Source organism: Falco cherrug, chromosome 12 (assembly GCF_023634085.1).
Source record: "Falco cherrug isolate bFalChe1 chromosome 12, bFalChe1.pri, whole genome shotgun sequence".
Lineage (NCBI taxonomy): Eukaryota > Metazoa > Chordata > Aves > Falconiformes > Falconidae > Falco > Falco cherrug.
In genome coordinates, this window is record NC_073708.1 from 3776528 (window position 1) to 3799264 (window position 22737).

Sequence of the window (22737 nt, forward strand, 5' to 3'; positions counted from 1 at the left end):
ACCTGTATATCTTCAGCATTTTTAATACACCTTGTTCTGCAATGCCAACGTGCCATCTGTATCTCTTCCTCAGGCTCAGTTGTTTTTCTCCCTTCCCAATTATAACTATGCACTAAATCCTTTAAACCTCTATCCAGTCTGCAACTTCATTGGCTCAAACTAATGAGCAGAATTTTCTAATTCCCTTACGGTAATCCTATTACCTGTCCAAAGCTATTTCTGCAAGGGTCATCATTACACAGAAATGTAAATCTGAGACCAGGTCTATCTGTGGTCAGTTGTAATCCAGCTGCTCTCCTGCAAGCCACCAAGGACGTTGGTCAACGCCTGAAAAAAAGCGGAGCCGAGCAACTGAGCCTCTCAGGTAGAGTGATTCGTGTGTCGATTGCCTTTCAAGTTTTATTTTAATAGAGGAATAAAATATGGTGTTCCAAAAATGGCCACAGCTACTAAAATTTATTAGCAGTGTATTAAATGTACACGTACCTGATACGGTCTCTCAGAACCACCTTACCTTTGGCATCTGGCTGAAAAGTAGCTGTTGGGACAAAACCTAACACCGGGTTTCCAGCTATGAACCTGGCAGGCTGTTTGGATTGAGCTGAGAATAACAAGTTGTAAGAGCTGTCATTGCTAATGCTTTAAATAAATAGAGGTTTCGCTCTAGCATGGGAGTAAGTGGTGCTTCACTCCAGATGGAGTCACTCTGGGGAAGAGGAAACTTATTAGAAATCAGACCCCAGAGCTGCTGACAGCGTGTGCTCAGGCTATCAGAAGTGATACCTATGTCTAATTTAACAGAGCTTTTATTTTTCTTGCATGGAGGCCTCTCTCTATTTGATTTTGTTGTTGATTTAACAAAATGGGATTTCTGCTCTTTTGTCCTATCTTTGAACGTTAGCCTGTATATAAGAATCTGCAAGAGAATATAACCATGCCATTTCTTCTGTCTGCACTGGGGTAGAGTTCTGTGCTCTGGTGAGGGGTGAGTGAGTGGAGCGTTCCAATGTCTGGGATAATCCCCAGAAAATTTCCATGTCTGGGTCCGTTGTTTTCAGAACCTCCAGGAAACTCTAAATCCTAACTTTAGAATAAATACTTCTTACCCAGGTACCTAATTTCAGGCTCAGAATTGTTTTCTTGCAGAAGAATATTTTGGTAAGTATAAATACTGCTGTGAAAGAATAAACTAAATGTACTGGACAAAAATTTTGCTATGAAGGTGGTGCAACAGCATCAATGTTAGGCAGGCTGCAAGTATGTAACTAAAGGTATAAATGATGTGTTACGTGAAAGATGAAGAAAGTGCCCCCTGCCTAGCTGGGAGCCAGCTTTGAGGACAACGTACCATTGGCAGCAATGGAAAAAAAAATCATCAGGACCACAGTTCAGTAGAGATGCAGAGATTGCTGTACTTACCCATCAGTATTCTGCTGTTCTTGGTGGCATGTCTTCATCATTTGTACTCAGATTTGGATTTGGGCATAAGAACAGCTATATATGTCAATCTTTAGGAAATAACCATAACATATATACTAAGTTTTCTTTGTTTGCTCATAACAGTCCACTAAAACCCCATTTTCTGATACTGAGCGATTGCTTTCCACAGCTGAGATCCCCAGAAGGTGAGCACGCTGTGAATTGTGTAGGTCTAAGTGGTCGAGAAACCTTGGATCAAAACTACATTTTTGGATTCTTGCTTCCAACCTGCTTACACAAACACCATGATCTTTACAATCCACAGCTTACAAGTTTTCTGCCAGTACTTGAAATTTTTTTGACAGGAGGGAACAATTTGAACATAAAGTCACTCTTCTGCAGCTGAGATAGATCAGATTGCTAGAATTATATACGAATACTTCATTCTAATTCAGAACGGGATTTTAAGCTGATCTCCATTATAAATATTAATGTCTAATCCTAGCAATTTAATTACAGCATGGCTAAAATCATGGGGAAATGCATTAGGGAATGAAAGATAATAATCAAAATAATACAACTTGAGAGCAAATGGCATAGCTAAAGATGATTGCTATACGCCAGTATAATCAACTATTGGTTTCCAGTAATAAAGGGAATTCATCACTAGCAGCAATGGATCTTGAAGTCATCACAGGGTTCCCTTATTCCTAATTTACAAAGTGCAAAAACTCGACAGGTATTTTACACCTCCAAAACACTCATGATGCCATTTGTACATATCTTCCTCTCAAATGCAAAGTTTTGTCCTAGGCGAATTACACTATTAAAGGACACCCCCGCCCCTCCCCTGTCTCCAAAAAAATAAAAAAAAAAGTGCACTAGTTCAGAAAAAAGGGTCTGTGATATCTCAGTGGGGAAGTATTTTCAATAAATATTACACTAGACTGGATTACAGGGATTAGTCAGGTCAGTTGTGCAACTAACTGCAATTATAAGAGGCTGCAGTTCTCACTACATGCAAAAGCTGTGCAATTTCAGAATAGTCTTAAATGCAGGAGATGCAAGAACTTATTAAAAAAATCTGCATCACCCTTAAATTTCCACCCCATCTTTTAGACCTAGTCTTCCTAGACCACTTTCAGATAGCCAGTGGTATAAAACCAGAATAACACAAACCCATATTCCACAAGCCACCTGTGGACAGAAAACCCTCCAGAGACTGTAGAGCACTATAGTTAGATACTGGTGAGCAAGGAGAGGAAAGAAAAACCAGACTGCCGCCACGATTTGGTATGTTTAACATGGCAAAAAGATGCAGGGAACTCAGCCGGAGAGCCTGGTAACTAGCTTTCAGTGCTATCCCAGCTTAAATTACATAATAGGTTTCATTTTAAGGCACATGGCTAACCATAGTTAGATGGAACTACAGCCTTAATTCCCAATATAGTGAAATTTTCTTACTGATTTGAATGTAAACTGCAACACGCTATAAATCAACACAGAACTGTTTTATTGCGTTGAATGCACACCACAGTTTTTGCCTTTAATGTTCAATGCCTACGGAGTTCAAGAGAAAGCAGCAGAGCAATTTTCACAATCTGTATCCAAGAACAGAGCAATTCCGATTCTGCCGCTTATTGGAAGTTCATATCAAAGAACTACAAGTAGAATAACATAAAAAGAAAAAGAGAGAAATGGGGTCTACCCAATATCAGGTATAAGAAGAGTTGGCTGTAATTAGGGGAATAGCACTTTCTGGGTAAAAGAACAAAAATGAAAACAAAACAAAAAAATCCCTTCCAACTATTTAAACTGAAAGACTTTGTGAATTCATGTCACCTCTTGCATTAATTCTTTTTTTAAGCTGAAATGAAACATTTCAATTTTTCATCAGCATTTTCATTTTGGACAGATATGCAAGATGAGGGAAACAAGTAAAACAAGTATGATAATAAGCCTGAAAGATATCTCCATACATTTACCTGCTAAAACAAGGAACTGTTTTTGATGACCCAGAATCCTTTCCACTGTATCAGCCACAGGTAACAAAGAGAATGAAGGAAAACACAAGAAACTGTAGTGGGCAAATGCCGTATAGTTTTCCTCACAGCGTTCAGAGGAAGGGATTGCAACATTGCAGGATCTATGGTTCCTGCAGAGAGCCCTAAGCTGGACTTTAATGAGCCACCTCAGCTGCTCCAAGCCCAGTAAAACTGCTGGCCAACAGGTCTTGCACAGAGCCAGGTGAAAATGTGTTATCAAAGTTGTTCTTAACAAAAACCTATTTCACCAATTCTTTTTTTTTTAATTGTAATTGTCTTGACAAGAACTTCCACAAATGCAATGCTTTGGTTTGAAAACATTAAAGTAATACATTCAAATGGCATCTTGAAATTAAATTTGTTCGTATTTACATAGCCTTGCCGTTTCAGTAATATAACAGTCATGTATAATATGACATCATAATTATAATATTCTTAAATTATGCTATTTATGCAATATCTTAAGGAGAGTTGCTTTGCACGGAATTAAATATTTTAACTTAATTTGAGATGAAAGCACAGTATAATAATGTTTTGTCATTTTGACACAAAGTATCACATGGAGTAATTTTGGTGCTGAGTCCTGTCCTTCATAATTGCTGGAATCCTATTAAAACACTTGCCTCCAGCGGGACCCAAAGATAACCGTGCAGTCCCATTTCTCCTTTTAGCAGGGATACCGCCTAGGCTTAAAGCAGTAAAGATAGCAACCGTTCCTTTTCTCACACATCCCTTAAGGCAGGCATTTGTTATTTTTAAATAAAGCAAACAGACTGTTTCGAATGAAATTATGAGATAAAGCCTTGCATCTCACCTCTTCGAAAGCAAAGAATGATAAAATGCCTCCACTGACAATTTTAAGTTAAATCCAAGCATACCAACGCTGTTGACCATTAAGTTCAGTGGTGTTGTCCTTTGAACCCTCAATGACATGCAAAACTGGTTCTGAGAAGACCTTAATTCTTTCTTGAGAAGGGATCCACAAGGCAGCATTTGGCAGCTGCTCACCTTCGTTTTCTTGCATGCTGGATGCTGTCCTAGTTTTTGTTACATATCACATTTGGTCACAGGCAAGAGGCACATTTGAAAATACAGCCTAACTAAAATTAACCTTGCTAAGCCTTCAGACAAAGAGGATGAAGTAAACGCTCAGAAAGAGTTAGGAAAAGTCAGGCTCCATCAGATGAGGAAACATGACAGCCATTGACCGCCAACGACCTAAATATAATGCAAAGCTTTAGACCTGGGGGACTTCCTCAGCGCCCATGCTACAGCCACCTCCAAGCACCCTTTGCTGTTCAGGAGACCGTCTCTCTCAATGAATGCAAATTTTTGTTCCCATTATCATGCCTGTACCCTCTCAAGATTAGTTAAGTTCAGTAGTTCATCCAAAAAGGGTTTCAGGCCACTGAGCCAAAGTTGTCTTGGAGACGTCAGTAATCCACAGCCTGCGGTAAACAATGCGCTGAAGTGGCTTTATTCAGATCTTACTTAGATGACTTAATAAATCATTTTAGAAAGTGGCTATTTATTTAAAATACAGTAGCAATCATTTTAGGACTTTAGAATTTTATTATACTCTTCTGTTTAGTCTGTTGACGCATCATCCAAGACTCTCCTACAATACAGTTGGCATCAGTATAAACTTGCTGTTATACAGACCAACCTAGTCCTTATTGACTGTTGAATATTTAACTGAATTATAATTTGATTTTTTTAGAGAGCTTGTTGAAACACATCAATAGATGAGGTTCGTGCAAACTGATTCACATTTGAACTGTTCTATTGGGATAGTTATTGCTGTAACAGTCATTTATCATGTAAATCCCAAACCTCCTGACATCGTGGTAATCTGAAACGGCATTTTTTCTTCTTTGATTTATGATACTCTCTGGTTTTGTATCTGAGTTTAATTCTCCCAAAGGGAGACTGAGTGCTTTCACATGCATTCACATCTTACTCTTTAACAGTGGAGAATCCATAGAGCCCTTTTAAGTGCTGAAGCCACACCAAAAAGCTTTTAGACACCAAAATAATTAGAAAAAAAAAATCCTAGAAAAATCAGATTTCCTTACTTCTAATGCTCACAGAATCCCTCTCCTTTCCTAAATACAGCACAGTGCATATGGATGCTGCTCCATCCACTTCCCATGCCGGCTGCAGCTAATGCCCCAGCTGCAGTCAAGTTCCTGCAGCGGCTCAGGTTTAACCAAACGTTACAGTCTGCTGCATACACAAATCTGGAGGGAGGAAGAAAACCCACCGTCAGAACACGGAACAGTACCTCGTTCTTACTTCTTTTGATCCTATAGCCAGCTGCTGCAAAGAGGAGAGGTCAGGACCTGGCTTAGCTTAGCACGTCAGCCACGATAGCAACGAGCCAGGACCGCTCCGATGCTTTGCAGAAGGTACCTAAATCCTGCAGCAACCTCCTACGAGACAAGACACATGGCGTTCAGACACTTACCGCTCATTTCCTATGGTATTCACTAGAAACTCACGCTGTTGAGTATATTTTCCACTAACCCTTAAGATTAGCACTGAGGAACCAAAGGAATTCAGACATCTCAGCCCATAGGTAGGACTGCAGCATCTGCAATAGTTATTTCTTGAGGTTTGTGTACGCATTTTCATATCACACAGGCAATAGTAATTCTTCACCTGGGCTTTGTTCCAAATTCTGTCCCTAGGAGGTAAATTGGCATTGGAGCCCTGTGCTGGTGTGCAAATCCTGCTGGTGTGCACATACAAAGCAGATTAAATGAATCAGAGGCATTTACAGTAAGATCTCTTCTGATAAGACAATTTAGTTCCCTTCATTTTCTTTCCTCCCTTTCCCTTCCCCCCAGCTCTTCCCGAAGCAAACAAGCTGCCTGCTACCTCCTGCTGCTTGTTACAACAAGCCCTCTTCTGCTGATGCTCTTTTCTCCTGCTCAGATGAATGTTTGACACCTTCAAGAAAAATACACTGTGAGATGGCTGCAGCCAAGCTGGCTTCTTACGAGGTGATACAACCGTAGCCTGACCACGGGGAAGGCTAAAATATTTGGGATCAGTTTCAGGATAGAGCCATGGCAGTCCCTGTGAAGGAGTCTTAGAAACAACTAACTGCACACAGGAAAACCGGGCCAGAATTTGCACTCCAGTTTCTACATTAAAAAAAAAAAAAAAAGCAAGTTCCAGGGAAAGGATCTGTTTTAAGCCATTGGCCCTTTCTCCAAATTATGACACTTGTTTACACATTCAGAAAACCTTGTGTAAATGCTGCACAACTGCAACCTGAGTTTGCTTAATTTTGGTCTACAAAGGAAGCAAAACCATTAATTCTAATTTTATGCAGTTTTAAAAGCCACATGTAAACATGTTTAAAATTTAGCTGGTGCAAGTTCACCATTTATTACTAAGAGTCAATCACAGGGTCCAGAGAAAAACACAGTCTCTGGAATGACACCAGTGGCATAAAAGATCTGTGCAGGAAAGGGATAAGCCCTGAAACCATGGACCTGACGTAACCGCTGCAGGAGCTACAGCTCTCCAGGGGTTTCTGTGGCCACACAACATTGTCCACATTGGCTTTCATCTGATTAATAAAGGTAACACAAAGAATACATTCCTACTATTGCTTTTAATTCATGCCATTGTAGTTGCCAAAGGGATGTCAGGATGATACACAGGAGACAACGTTATTTCTGATACCGCAAGCAAGGGGGGCAGGCGATCCTGGAGCACACTCTGTGAAGCTGCAGCTGACTGCAACAGGACTGAGATGCCTGTCATTTAATTATTTTATAAACAGTTACTACATGTTTTGGTAAATGATCAAGTAAAAAAAATAAATAAAAATTCTATTGTAACATCCAGCTGGCAACAGCTTTACAGTTCAATACAGGAGTTTGGTTTTTTTTTTCATCTCTTTTGAATATAGCGAACCCAATCCAAGATTGTCGTCATCCTCCTGACAGTGTTTTTGCTGCCTTTTGGCAAACACAGGTACACCACTTCTACATGTGGATCTTCCCATTCAAGATAAATATGGAAATCAACCCCCCAGACTAGCAAGTTTCACTTTCTGCTCTGTAAGGAGAAAACAATTTGGCATCCAGTACCTGCAGATCATAGCTATTGTGTTAGTCTAAGTGTTAAGAAAGAAAAACCTTTTAAATTTATATCTCTACACGCATAAGAAACATTTGTGGATGGTTGGGAAGAGAGATCACAGAACCATAGACCCATCCCATCTTTAGGCAGCGGCTCTTCCCACATTAATAGAGTGGCTGAAAGCTTTTAATACAGAATGAATATCTGCTTGATAAAAATAACAGACAGGAGAATGGGCGAGACACCAGCCTAACCCAATCATCTACGTTACACAGCTAGTCTCTCCAGCCCGAGACAATGAAAGACACCTGAAAAAAGCAACAGACTCATTTTCCGTAAAGCCACATTGAGGACTTGCTCCCCGCCATTGGCTCGATAAACTAAGAAAAACCAGCTTCCCATTGCGGTGCCTTAAGTTAAATGCTCGTAACTAGATGATGCGAACCACTGAATCAGTCAACTTTTCTAGAACATGGAGATGTGCTTGGTGGAGCCTCAGGACACTTTACCAGAAGGATAAAAAAAGGGAACGGAAGCACAGCAAGCACCGGGCAGTCACAAGCAAGCCCGATCTGCTTGGCTCTGCCAGTCCTACAGGACCAGTTAGTTCCAAGGCAGCAGGAACAAAGACACAAGAAATCCTTGAGAGCACAGGCTGAAGATAGCTCCTTCATTGATGTTCCTTTCCTTACCATAGCACAGTGTTACTTGGTCTGCTCAGACTTACTTTACGCCCAAATCATCACCACAAGATGTATGTAAATCTAATTAAGCTACCAAGAACTTAAATACTCCCCATCAAGAACTACTGCCCTAGCTTGCCCAAAGCATTTAGATGCTGCGCTCTTTTCCTTTTGCACAGGGATGTCCAACCAGCGTGAGTAGGTCCAGCTGCAGAGAAAGGTAGAATTCAGTGTCAGAATTGAAAGGTAATATAACTTTTCAAATCATGGGCAAACAAGATCTTCACACATCTCGGAAGATGCATGCTCAGAGAAAGCCAGGAATGAAGAGTACATTCATTTGAAAGCTGTCATGAACAACTTTTATTATTAATTCCTTAATTCTCTCAACATTTGAGAGAAAGACTGTTTAGGTAGAGCCTGCATTTATAGGGACCCTGTCAGCCAAGGTCAAGCCTGCTTTTTGCTAATAATGATAACGAAGGGTAGATACAAAGAAAGCAAAAGCAAAAATTCCTACTGATTTTACAGTTACAAATACACATTTGAAAAAAAAAACAAAACCAAAAGAAAACCTTCAACCAAGCCAAGAAAATAAATGAACCAACCCACATCAGAGTTAAATATCATTTTTGAGCCAAATTATTTTACTGTTTTCTGTAGGCATTTTTTTTTTTTTTTTTTGCATATCCAGAGCCTTAGGAGGCATTCTTGGTCAAAACCTACCTCAAACCAAACACTGGATTTTCTCCCAAATTCACAAGTTTTGATTCCTCCCAGCCCTCCCCTGCAGGCACCTCTTGTTGTTTTGGGGTTTTTTTGGATAGAAAGCAGCAGCAGGAGCCTGCTCAAAGTCCATACACGGCACTACTTCTAGATCTTTAATTAACATCACAACAAATTTAGGCTGCTTCCCTTTTCCATAAAACGCTGGCCATCAACCTCTCTAAATGCCTGTCTCCAGTCACTGCTAGAGTTACATCTCTGACATAAGTGATTTTTGACAAATTATAGGGATTATATGTGCTGCCAAACATCTGTTGAGCTTGGGGAAAAAAAACCCCACCAACTCTCCCCCAGGGTTCTGCCATTCATCACGCCTTTGCTAATGCCACCAATAAACCCCAGCCAAATTCTGAAAGACATGTTAATTCTAGCAGGCATACAGATGTTTACTTGGGGTACAGAAATTAAATGTGTATTCAAACATTAACTGAAAACTGTCCTGACTTTCAGAGTACCGTGCTGAAATGCTCAATCCAACTGAGAAATTGGGCCAGACATTGAGGTTAAACATGGATTGAGCTTCATGCCCTTAAATATCTGCATTTGAAACGTTGGCTGTTCTGTTTTTGCTTCAAATAAACATTTTCTTAGCGTCCAACCATCCTCCTCCTCTTCTGTCCCGCTTGATATATCCAAGTTTTTTTAAAAAAAGAAGCTAAATAAATAGGTTTCCTGACAGAATAAAAATGAAAAAGAAAAAAAGAAAAAATTCATTCATCACAATGGTAAGAACTATGTAACTGCTCCAAAAATTCAAATCCTGATTTTTCAAAAGACATTCACCATGTAATATAGAAAATTAAGCTTTTTCAAATAAAACATGCTGGTTAATGAGAATTGAAGTTTGACCTTATTAACATCAACTAATTTTTTTTTTTAAGTAATAAAACAAGTCCTGTTTTAAAATACCTACATTCTGCTTTTCCATACAAAACATAGTGGTCCTGTGGTAGAAGTGAAGCTGATTCATGTAAAATGTTGAGCTAATTTTCCATTTCAGAATGAAATACAGAAATAAATGTGCAATCCATAAAAGATTAATAATTTCTGGTGCATAAGTACAGCATAAATTTTGAAAGACTGGGGGGGAAAAAAAAAAAAGAGGAAGGGAAAGGGATTTTTTTTTTTTTTTAATTCCTATGATTTTTAACCTAACACAATGCTGAAGCCTGGGGTAGTCACACAGGGAATTTTCTAACTGGCAAAGCCTTGAGGATAAATGAATCTTGGACCGCATCTATTTAAAATGTTTCCTTCTCACAAATAAAGAACAGTAAAGCAGATAGAGTGAATAATCCAATCCCATCTGTCAGAGTGACCTGTGAGCCGACAGCTTTCTACGTCAGCCCATCCTGGTTTGTATTTTCTTCCTATCGTATGAGCCCTTCTTCAAGCAAATAAAAGTCCCATTCCAGTGTTCTGAAATTATGTTTCCTCCCCCAAACGCAGTGATCTAATCACTACATGATACACTACGGTTTTCCTTTAGGTAAGCCCAGGACATTTCCATTTACCCATGTAATAAGCCTGACATCATGGATCTGGGTAACACAACGCCGGTGCAAGCGCTCAAAGTAGGCAGCGCGGAGCCCTTGGGTCTGTATTTACCCCCCTCAGCGTAAGGGACCTGGGTCTCTGGGTGTGAAGGGAGCTGCAGGGACCCCGTTTGTGATTAGCAGCTCTCTGGCTCAGTGCCTGGCAGTGATCTGCTCCCAAGGACGACTAAAGATGCTTATGGCTTTCAGCTCCCTCTGCAATGCTCTGGCAACAGGTCTGAAATTCTGGCCTCCGACCTTGACATCGATTTTGCTTACATAATGATGCTGCTTGCAGATCTAAATGCATACTCCTCCAAGGATGCATGGCGCTCTTGCCCCGCCCCCCCCCCCCTTTTTTTTTTTTAAAGGGACTAGCTGCAAAGCACTTGGTTCATTCACTAATGTGCTCCAACCCCCTGCCCAGTCTCTTCTTCAGAAAACGTGCATTTTGACAGACAGCAGGAACTACACAACGTACAGAATATAGCATGAGGAATGAACAGTCTGTTGGAAGCACAGTGCTTCGTATAGCAGCTACCAAAGAGCCACGGCTGAAGAACACACGTCCTAACCATGCAAACAGGCATTCAACCCTTTCTGCTGGTGCTGCAGTCACAGCCTGCAGTACACCAAAATTACTGAGAAGGCTTCAAGTGTTATCAGTGAGCTCTGGACTAGGGCCCTTGGAAATTCGTCACAATTGCTAGCAGAAGAGGATGCCTACTCTCCCAAGAGTACGTGCAAAGCTTCACACACAGAGGACCCACTCGATTCTGCCACACTGGGACATTTCCACTGCCTAGGTGGGGGTGAACAATGCCTTATTCCATTTCCATGTTATTTTACCTGATTCCCCCAATTTCTAGCAACCTGATCATTTAAAGCCACAGCTGCTCCTTCTCTTGGCTTGCTTAAGCAACTGCCCATCTGCTGGGTAAGTTTGGTGGACATTATCATTTGATGGAGGGGACAAGAATAAACAGAGAAGGTATTCCACATATGGATACCAGGAAAAACAGGCAGAGAAGCAAAGTTCAAGTTAGCACTTGGGTAGAGGAAAATGCTGTTAAAATCCAGACACTTCTTCCAAGAGGCAAGGGGACACTCTGGGCACATGTACCAGTGACCAACCACCCATACATAGCTCAAAACATACATGTGCAATCACATCTTGCTGGCAAAGACCCTTTGCTTTTCATTATTCCACTTCCGTAAGTCTCCAAATTTTCATACTTCCCAGCTCATTAGCAATGTCCCACCAATTGCAGGGGATTCACAGCATGCTGCTCATTTATCATCTTAAAGCCAGACACAGAACATAATTTTCAGCAGGATTTCACATACACAGAACAGCAAACTTGTGCTTACAGCATGTTTATATTTTGTGAAAAAAATATTTCTCATGTTTACTTATTGGACTAGCAGCAAAACCTCAAAGTTAAGAGTTTCATTTATTGGCTTTCTCCTTTACAGAATGCATCTTGCCTTCTACAGTTTGTTTAGAGATTTTTTTTTTTTTAATTTCCCTCTCTTCTTTAGCTATATCTTTCCACTATTTACAGCTGCAATATATTACAAGGACTAAATAAGCCTTCATTACAAATACACAGGTACAGTGCTTTCTTCCCAAGCTACCTTAGAAATTTAATACGCATAAGAGAAAACAGTAATAACAAATTAAAAAAGTCATTTTGGGTAAACAGATAACTCTCTGTAAAGGCCAAAGGCACAAAATATTTGTTACTAAGCAGAAAGTATTCTTTCATATTGGATAAAAAGAAACACTTTACTAAATGGTCATTTCCACCCTGTAGTAAGGCTGACCCATCTGGCCTAATGACAACAGAGGGGTGAGCATCAGCAATAGGAACTGCTATTCATGAGCTAAACAGATCCAAAGCTCATAGAAATTAAATGACAGCTTCAGGCATATACTTGAGGTTTAGACTTTTTTCTTGCTGAAGTGACTTTTGGGACACAGAAAGGTCTCAAACCTCATCTATGTAGAAACTGTCATTTTTGCTTTCTTCACTCAGAAAGTCTAACAAAGACAGGAAAGTAAATAAGTTTCAAAATGATTAGACTCTTAAAATATGTATGTGAAGTCACCATATGCGTAACAAACTACGGTCTAATATGTTGATGATCTGCAGACCATCTAAGGAAAAAATTTTCTCTCCATTAGCACTTTTCAAACAAAAACATTAGGAATCGCTTTCAGTTGTCAAAACTGATGGCAAAAGCAATATATCTTCTAACTCAGCAATACCCCTCCCCCTCCAAAGACTGCTGCTCATCTGGCATGTCACATGCTGTTAAAACGGTGCAAGTGAAAACCTGAGGTCAGTAGCAATGCAGCTAGTGTCCTAAAAGGTTTGTCGGTACTTCCTTAGAACTAAAGGCACAAACAGCTTCAGTGACGACATTTATTGTCACTTCACCATCACTGCCCATCACCCTGCATTGCTGTTCGACTTGACTACGCTCTCAGGATATTCTGCTCTCATCCCAAGCAAATACTTAGCAGGATTGTGAGAGTGCACATTCACGTGAAAAAAAAAAGAAAAAAAATCAGATTTAAAAGAGTAAGAAATCGCTAAGAGATGGTTGCAATGGTCAGGGATGTATGTTCTCCAGCATGCATCCTTCTCCCGTCAAATGCAACCATCCCCATGCAGTTAAGTGCTGCCTCTGACCTCTGTGCTTCATGATGCTCTCAGGCTGACAGGTTTAAGGGGGCTGTATTAACAGATTCCCTTAATGAATTTCTAGAAGACAGCACTGTCAGTCAGCTAATTAGGACCCACTTGCAGCTGGGTGCGCCAACACAAGCACTGTGGTCTGTCTGTGGAGTTGCAAAGTGCAGCTGCTCTCGCAAGAGCTGCTGCCTGGCACAGAGGACAGCTCTGGCTGTCCCCACCACTGGGCACGCTGGATTTCAGCACGCCTGTAAAGCCAGGGAGGTGGCAACTTTAGATCTAAGACACCTTGTGACAGGTCACTACAAACTGCTCTGTGACACTATCTGCTTTACTGTCTCAGATATTACACATTGACATTGCACTTGCACAACATGCTCCAGAACTGGTAGCACCCAAATATCTGCAGATATTGAGAACCTACTTTTTTCTTTGGGAAATGCTGCTAGCCCAGCATATAAAAGAACATCACCCCCCCAAAAAAAAAAATCCAACAACCAGCAACAAAAGAACTCCATCTAAACCCTTCACAAGGATGTGGGTGGATTTCCTACCCTAGTCATTACCCATTTTTGCTCACGCACTAAATGCAATAGCTTACAACTTTTTCCATTGCACTTTTTTGAAAAGAAGAGTATGTATCACAGAAGAGCCAGCTCATCCTATAACTGAACTTCCCATGGATCACCTTGCAGCTACACGTCCATATGCCATTGTCCTCAGGTGCCTAATTGGGAAACACCTGGCTTGGAGATCCTAATTCTCCTAGCACCAAGATAAGAACTATAAATATTTGTAATTCCACTAAGCGGAAAGGAGAACAGTTTGAACTACTTGCTCCAGGCGCACAGGCTGACTCAGTCACAGAGCCAGGATTAAGTTTTAGGAGTTCCCCGCCCCCAGTTCCGTGGTCAGCTTACCAGCCTATGCATTGTCAGGGCTCTTGCCTCACGCCACACTGCAAAAGAATGGTGAAACACATCTTTCCATGCTGTTATGATTCACCTAAGCTTTTCAGATTTATTAGGTACAACAGATCAGTAACAAAAACTTTATGGAAAGCTTTCATTTGTTAAGCAGTTGTTTCTCATCTCTAATGCTTCACCAAAAGCATGGTCAGTTTTCTGGTCTGAGCCTGCAGAATGCCTGTTTCATAGCCTGTGTTTAGCCCTAAGAGGCACTGAAATGGCTATGAAACAAGAAAGCATACAGAGACTCAAACCCTCTTTCCTCATGGAACAAAGAAAATCCTCAGCATCAGCAGATAGAAAAGCTTTTTGAAGATGTCCATGTAAGTCACAGGAGTGACCAGGAATGTCAGTTTTGCCTACGTGAGAAGGGATTACTTTTATACTTCTATTTCAGAATTGACTGAATAGCAATTTATCCAGTAATTTGGATCTGTGCACTGACAACAATCTATCTACAGACCTATCTACAGAAAGAATTGTATACACTTTATTAGTATATATTAAATTATAATGCAGTTTTGCAGTGCTTCCCACAAGTTTTGATTAATTGCCATGAGTACACGAATGCAAAATCTGCACATTTACTAATCAGCTTTAGTGCCAATACACGTAAGAATTGGATTCCTTGTTTCTTGCTCAGCTGCTATTTCACTTCATCCCTTGATGCTGGCATGTAAAAATGAAGGTGCATTTCCTCCTGTTCATACATGCTACAACACTAACATCACTGTAGTCTAATACACCAGCAGCTTTTAAATATGGCATTCATGGCGTGGTAACACCTCAGTGTTTGCTTCAAGACAGCACTTACTGTGAAGTCAAATAAAGTTTACCTTAAACATCCAAACAGCTATAACTGGCCTAGACTAAATGGGAGCACTCAAATCATCTGCCTTAAGACTCACACGGACAGTGACACTTTACCACATTAGAATCACAGTTTTTGACTAAAAAGAAAACCCGTGACTGATGTGCAACATGAGAAAAGACTCAGAGCAGAGCTCATGCAGTTGGCTATGTAATGTCTATCAGCAATGCAGTAAAAATGCATGTGAAGAATCAGTATTTTCTCCCCTAGTATATGCTCCTGAAACAAGTAATTGATCTCAAGACAGCTGCAGGAGCCCAAGAACATTTACTGTGACTTTCAGGAACCAGCAGAACATCAGCCTGACCTTGAGAACCTGACGCTTTGGCCAAACCCTGCTGCTCTATAATGCTCTGATGCCACCCAGCTGTGCTCATCTTGCTGGTGGGAGCACACCAAGAGAAACTCTACTCCTTCCTCAAAGAACAACTTCACCCCTCAAAAATGCCACTGTAAAAGTTAAAAAGGGTGTTGCGTGAGTACCGCTGTATCGCAGTGCCCTGTAATTGCCACCTGACTGCTTGGGTTGCCTTATAGAATGGGTGGAACAAGAAAGCGATTTTCATTTATAACACACATCAATTTTTCTGTTTTGTAATAAACATGGCCCAACCAGTACAAGCAATCTAGCCGCAGGGTGTTCAGAGGTCTCTTGCCCAACAGGTTCAAATACTTGGCTCCATCTTCTGTATAAGGTATTAACAGTTCAGACAACTCCTAAAAATAAATACTTACAGCACTTGGAAAATTAATAGGTTCCTGATTCCCAGGTGTATTAAAAAAAAAAGAAAGAAAAAGAAAATCCTCACTACACTTTCCCATTGCAGAAAGTTTTACAACTACTATTTCACCCATGTTCCCCAATATTCTCTGATGACTGAGAAGGAACAGTATAATGAAGAAAACCTCACCTCAGCACTTCCAGTAAGAATCAGGCCAGACATCTTTTTAAAGAGATTGACATACGTCCTAATTGCTTTTTATGAGACTTATGAGAAGGACTACAATTATCATGTGTATTTTGATCTTCACTGACACCTAGCAGCTGCAGGAAATTACACACCACGCTGTACCCACTGTAAGCTTATCCATTTTCTATCCTGTTCTTAACTGCTCTCCTTTTTTAATTTGCAGCATCTCCTACTCCAGCCACCAAGATGGAAGAAAATGCCAACACCAGCTTTGAAGAAGATTTTGAAGGACAGGCGACACACACAGGCAAGGAAACTAACTGTATTCCTTTTTTCTAAAAATAAGCTAAAGTGACCCTGTTCAGCCAGGATGCCCAGAATTCGGGTAAATCCAATTGGTTTGCCAAATCCCTTGCACAGCAACATAGGCTCCAAAGTCAATAAGAATGTAGTTTGGAGCAGAGTGACACCCCTCAGAGAAGGGCAGGTGACACCAAACTGATCTTTGTGCCAATCCTCCTCATACCTGAAGCAAATGGCAAACACAGAAGACACATGAAGAAGCCACAGTGCAGCTCTTGTTGGTTTATTGCTTCAGTCATAAGCAATGGCCTTTCTTCCTCTGGGAAAATAAAGAAGAAAAAACAGCAACAAAACCCACACACACGTTAGATTTAGCTTATAAGGTTTCAATAGAAAGGCTGAATTACTTTTTCCTTCTTCTAGAAGGAACATTCAGTGCTAAAAGTGAACCTATAAATCCTTTTGGCCAACACAGCATAGCATTTAAAAGCATCGTTGCTTGGAATCACAATTCTTTTTAATCCAGCACTCAATCACCATGATTTTTATGAGTACAGACATTGTATTCAGCTCTACAGGCAGGTACCACTATCCCACCCCACCAACAGGTAACTATATGGCAATCATTCCCTCCCTGTGCTCTGAGGGCTTCTTTTTCTGTATGCTATAATAAATGTAAATCTTGTAATAACTCTTTCTGGGGTTCTTTCCCAACCTTGCTGCTGTTGGCTAAGATTTATATATATATATATTTAGGGACTCACTACATCCACACCTAAGCTTCAAGGTAGTTTTGGAAATTGGGCTACTGTACTGTTATTGCTATGCCAAGAGGTTCAGGCTAATTCCTGCTTTGAAATCTTGTTTGCAAAAGAACAGGTCACCTCCCCTTTCCACCATGGGGTGTAGTACCTTTAGCCACCACCTCAAGACACTGAAATTTAATCCAAACCAAAGTCCCAGCAACCACATCTCTATCACAAAAGGAAAAGCTGCTTGCCTAGCCCCTTCTAAAGTTTCCACAGAAATAAACGTCACCTCTGAAAACACCAAAATATTCCTTTGTTATGCTTTATAATCTAAGGTGCATATTAAAATGTTTCGTTTTGAAAAGCACCATGGGAATTTTGAAATTATTTCCCGCACACCCCCCATTTCAATTTAACTGCTCTAATTAACCAGCTCCAAAGACCATGACCTGCATTACAATCAGAACTACTACAGCATTCTCCTTAGAGGTTACACTTTCAAACCAGCAAAGAGCAGTAACTCCTTAAAACAGCTTCTTGCTGCAGCCAGTTTCTTTTCTAACTTCATCTCTCTTAGGGCCCAAAGGCGTGATCAATGACTGGAGGAAGTTTAAATTAGAAAGTGAAGACAGAGACTCCTTATCCTTGAGCAAGAAAGAAATTCTTAGACAAATGTCTTCACCACACAGATCTTTCAGTAAAGATGATAAACAGACCAGAGAGAGATTCTGCCGTAAGGTAAGAGAAAAGCAAAATAAATTAATTTTCATTCTATATAAAACATACCAGTCATAAGCTGGAAAATCTTGAATTTGCCAGACTCTGTTCCTTTGCAGCTTAGCAGAGCTCACACAATACAGACAGGACAAACACACCTGCAACCATCTACCTCATCCTCAAATGAAGGCTAACCAGTAAAATAAGCAGTGTATCTCACAACAACAGATCACAGAGTTCAACCTTTTTTTCCTCCCTTCCTTGCCTCAATGCTCCATAACCTTGGTTCAGGCAATGGAAAACTTTTAACATGTTTAAAAACCTACTAGACAGGATAGAGCTCTGAGCCTGAATGTCGCTCATTACCAGTTCTGAAACGGGGAGGACCCAACCCCCCCCAAACCACAGGAATTATACTTTGACCCCACTATACAGTCACTGGCAAAATTCCCACCAACTCTGGAAGATCCAGAAGTTTTTGCCAAACTGTCTTCAGTACCATTGAGCTGACATGCAAGTGTTGAGACAGGATGTTCACCTGTCTCTTGACAAGACCGTCCACAATCGTTGTAGGAAGCAACTTCTCCTCTGGCCAAGCTTTCAATACAGCGCTCTTCAGAGAACAGCTTAGCCCCGTCCTGTTTCTGCACCAACAGATTACCACTTACTAATACAACATTCTCTCAATATTCACAGATGAGCATGCAGGAGTATGAGTTAATTCACGATGAGCAAGAAGATGAAAGTTGCCTACAAAAATACCGCAAACGCTGCATGCAGGATATGCACCAGAGGCTGAGTTTTGGGCCAAAATATGGTTACGTGTGTGAGCTGCAGAATGGGGAACAGTTCCTGGAAGCCATTGAGAAAGAGCATAAAAACACCACTGTCATTGTCCACATTTATGAAGATGGCACCAAGGGCTGCGATGCTCTCAACAACAGCTTGACCTGCCTGGCAGCTGAGTATGCCACCGTGAAGTTCTGCAAGATCAAGGCCTCCGACACGGGGGCCGGAGATCGCTTCTCAAGCGACGTGCTTCCCACTCTACTGGTCTATAAGGGTGGGGAGCTTCTGAGCAATTTCATCAGCATTTCTGAACAATTCAATGAGGAGTTTTTTGCTGTGGATGTGGAGTCTTTCCTAAATGAGTATGGGCTGCTACCTGAAAGGGAGCTTCCAGCACTGGGAAATGGCAACACAGATGAGCAAGATGTTGAATAATTAGTCCCCACTCTCTCCCTTTCCTTTTCAGTATGTTATAAATCAATCTCAGTAACACCCATCTCATTTAGAGAAGACTGTCTGTGCTAACTTATTTGTAAGATACACACATACAAAAATTGTTTAACTGTTAGCATGTGAATTTTACTTATAACACATACGACTGGCAGTCCTATACATAATTATTCCTGTGCCAGCCACAAGTAATAGGAAGAACTGGAGATGATACTTGTGATCTCTAGGAAATTAAGGGGAAAAAAATAATTAAAAACTGAGGCCCAATGCCTGCCTCCATGAAGCACAAGAATAATTTCATTTCAACAGTAACAGAACTGAACCATCCCTCTACACACACAAAAAGCTGTCTCTTGGGCTCTGGATTTATTGTGTCCTGACTCCTCAGATTCACTGTTACCAATTTCAGTAGGAATGAGATCTCACACAGCAGTTTTAAGGACAAACAAATAGCCCAAAGCCCTTGCATCCCTAAATGGCTTAGGTATCTAGCACATTATATTACGCTTCTGCATTTATCTGTCAACATTCGTGAGACTACAGAAGTTAGACCAGGACTTCTCTAAGTTTGCCATTCAAACAGCTAACATCATCAGCTAATTTCAGTTCATTGTTGCTCCATATTTTGAACATAACATTTAAAATATCTGCAAGTTACTGAAAAAGTATACTGTAGTTCTGTATAACTGAATAAAGCTTAACAGCTCTCAAAACCTGCCATTGGAAGTGTGAAATATATTGGTAGCACATAACCTTAAACTTAAAAATATGAAATATTTGTAAGCATTCATTAGACATTCCCCAAACTCAAAGTTTTAAGATTTACTAAAGGGATGCTGTTGAAAACTACAATTTAGCTATCCATTTGAGAGGCAGACACAGGTTAAACTCACTATAAACCTTCCTCTTTCTGTAGTTCAAAAAAAAAACAACCTACCTCCTCAAATTCTGATACAAGACAATAAAACATTAGAAACATTTCAATTACTTCTTTTATGTACTAGCAAAGCTGAAGGCTGAATTTTACTGTGAGGTTAGAAATCTCTCTCTCTTACTCTGAGGACAGAAACACCAATATCAACTGCAGACCATTTTGCTGATAACATTTGAGATTATCAAAATGTTAAAGATGATTTTTAGTACTCATACGACTCACCAGTTTTTATTTGATTTGATAGTTTCATGTTTTGCTCAGTTTGGAGTGGGAACTTTCAGTTTTGCTTCAGGTCAGGATGCCACCTGCAAAATTCTGCACATGTATCAGTAAGAATTCCAAATTGAGTGGCCAGGAACAAGGAGACATTGCTGCAGTGATATAACCCACACGTTAAAAGCAGGCTCTTACCACTCTTAAACACATTTTTTTCTCCACTTTTCATTCACATGGAAAAATTCACCAGAGCAGCTGAAAGTGACAATATTTTTCAACAGATTTGCACAACAAAGTAATTCTACTCAAAAATATTTGGCAAATATAACCCTGCAAAACATTACTGAAAAATTAATGAGATACACTTTCAAGTTAAACACAATTTATGCCTTGTTTTAAATAATGTTAAAAAAGTATCTTTTTTGACTGTCCAATTTTAGGGACTATCAAAATGCTACTGAATTTCTACTTTTAATATTGTTTTGCCATGGATTAATGTTTTAACAGAGCACTAGAAACCTCACCTCACGTACACTAAGCAATACCAAAGAAGTTCTTTATTGCCTCTTAACAATGTACAATCTTCTTTAACCTATAAGACAATTCCTGATTTCATTCCACCAAAATATCAAACAGCATCTTCCCAAAATTTTATAATTTCTATGATGCAAATTTCTGAATGCAAGATTGTCATTTTTCTGATGGAACTCCAGGTGGAATAAAGCTTTTCCTTTAGAGCAGTCCTTTTTCCCCTTACTCAAGCATGATTGTTTACCCCTCAGCTAAATTCACCCTCACCTTAACATTTCATTTGGATCAGCAGGTCAAATCCCCAGAAAGCTACCGCTTGCAGATATACCTAACATTATGACAATCTGATGATCTTATAACAGGTTATGTAGAAAATAATGCATTATCTTCTATCACAAAATTAACCATTTACTAATACCAGGACAGTATTTGTCTTGTATTTTTTGATGACATGTTTTAAAGAAGAGGCATGACAGATTTCTGTCCTCTACACACCAGAAAATCTCCACGTAACTGCTGGGAAGCTAACATTCTTAAGAACCTTCCCTCTTTATTAAACTTGGTGCAAAAGTTACTAAGCTGCACGTCAGTAGCCTGATCACAATATGCTTCATTTCTTTGAGGAACCAGGCTGAAAGCAAAAATACCCTAACAAACAATAACCACCACAGAAACTACATTTATAGCTAGTTGTAAGAAGTAAGATGACACTCCAATTTAAGTCAGATTAAGCATGCTTAAGCAGGATTTCCTTCAACCTGTAATTTAAAGAAAAACAAGAAAATGAAAGCACACAGTTGATGCCAAGCCTCAACAGAAGCTCATGACTAATGAAGCGGCAAATAAAGCTCTGATCACGACCGTATTTCTGCAGAATTAAAAAAAACACCTTAAAAACAAAAAGCAAGACTTGGCTCAAACATTGTACTACTATACAAAGATTCTCGAATAACAAGTAGTAAATGCTTCAATAAGCACACGGGAGCAGCCTCCCTGCTACCCTCTGCTATAGTTAACTCTTCTTTTTGACTCAGTCACAGGGACCAAGCATCCTTAGATATCCTGATGCAGACAGAAATGGAGGAGGTAGAAACCAATTATCAGTGGTGTCACTGCTCAAACTAAAACCAGAAACTCTGGCAGATGCATGGCTGTTAACAGCATGCCAAATGCTACCCCTCAGATGTACAATGAGGCTTGTAATTCCTCACAAGACCACCGAGGCTTTCTAAAACTACACAGCACTGACAATAAGGTTTCTGTAAAGTTATTTCATAACATCAGTATTAGAACTACACTTAAACACTCAGATTTTCAAATGTGGTAGTCCCAACCATTCCTCTAGACTCTTACATATGAAAATAAAAATACATCTGCAGTTCTGGATACAAATTAACCAAGCTCAGTTTCTGTCATGATGGACTTTTCACAAACTGAAAGATTCAGATCATACAGGTAACAGGAAAAGGATAAATCTGTATGAAACCTGAGCAAAAACTAAGCTGTAGTCAAGACATTACTTTTAAAAGGTTGATTTCCCTTTTCCTTACACACACCTTTTGTTTGTCTTGAAGAACTCATCTTCTTACGTTATCACTGGCTAACAGTGCAAAAAGGATGGGAAGCAAAACAACAATGAAATCCCCTCTTGGTTAGTTCTGTTAATTCTTTTTTTAAACAAACAAGAACCTGCTTGCTTCTACATCCATTATTTCCTCACAGCAGGATGACTGGAAGGCTCAATCTGTAGATACAAGTCACATTACTCATTTTATTTTTTTTTTACAGGGCTAAATTATTTTCTTATTGCACAGATGGTAGTTCAATGTATTAAAGCAGAAATCTCATCCAAAGCAACTTCTTTGTGTTCTTCCAACCTCAGACGGGAAAATTAAGACTTCCACAGATCCTCGATACCTAGTTAGTTATAAACTGAAGGATTATTTTGACAGTCTGTAATAACACCATAAAGAAAAGTATAATTTACTAAACACTGAATAAGTTTGCAGAGGCAGGGAAGAAAAACAGAA

General features: G+C 39.9%; 1 protein-coding gene across 1 annotated transcript; it reads left to right on the forward strand.

The window, feature by feature from the left end:
- The first annotated feature begins 229 nt into the window (after window positions 1–229).
- PDC (phosducin) lies at window positions 230–19739 on the forward strand. The gene is made up of 4 exons (XM_027811252.2): window positions 230–364; window positions 16242–16325; window positions 17648–17808; window positions 18484–19739. Exons 2-4 carry the CDS (start codon window positions 16265–16267, stop codon window positions 19009–19011), a joined length of 750 nt encoding a protein of 249 aa, XP_027667053.1. The 5' UTR covers window positions 230–364; window positions 16242–16264; the 3' UTR covers window positions 19012–19739.
- Window positions 19740–22737: the final 2998 nt, after the last annotated feature.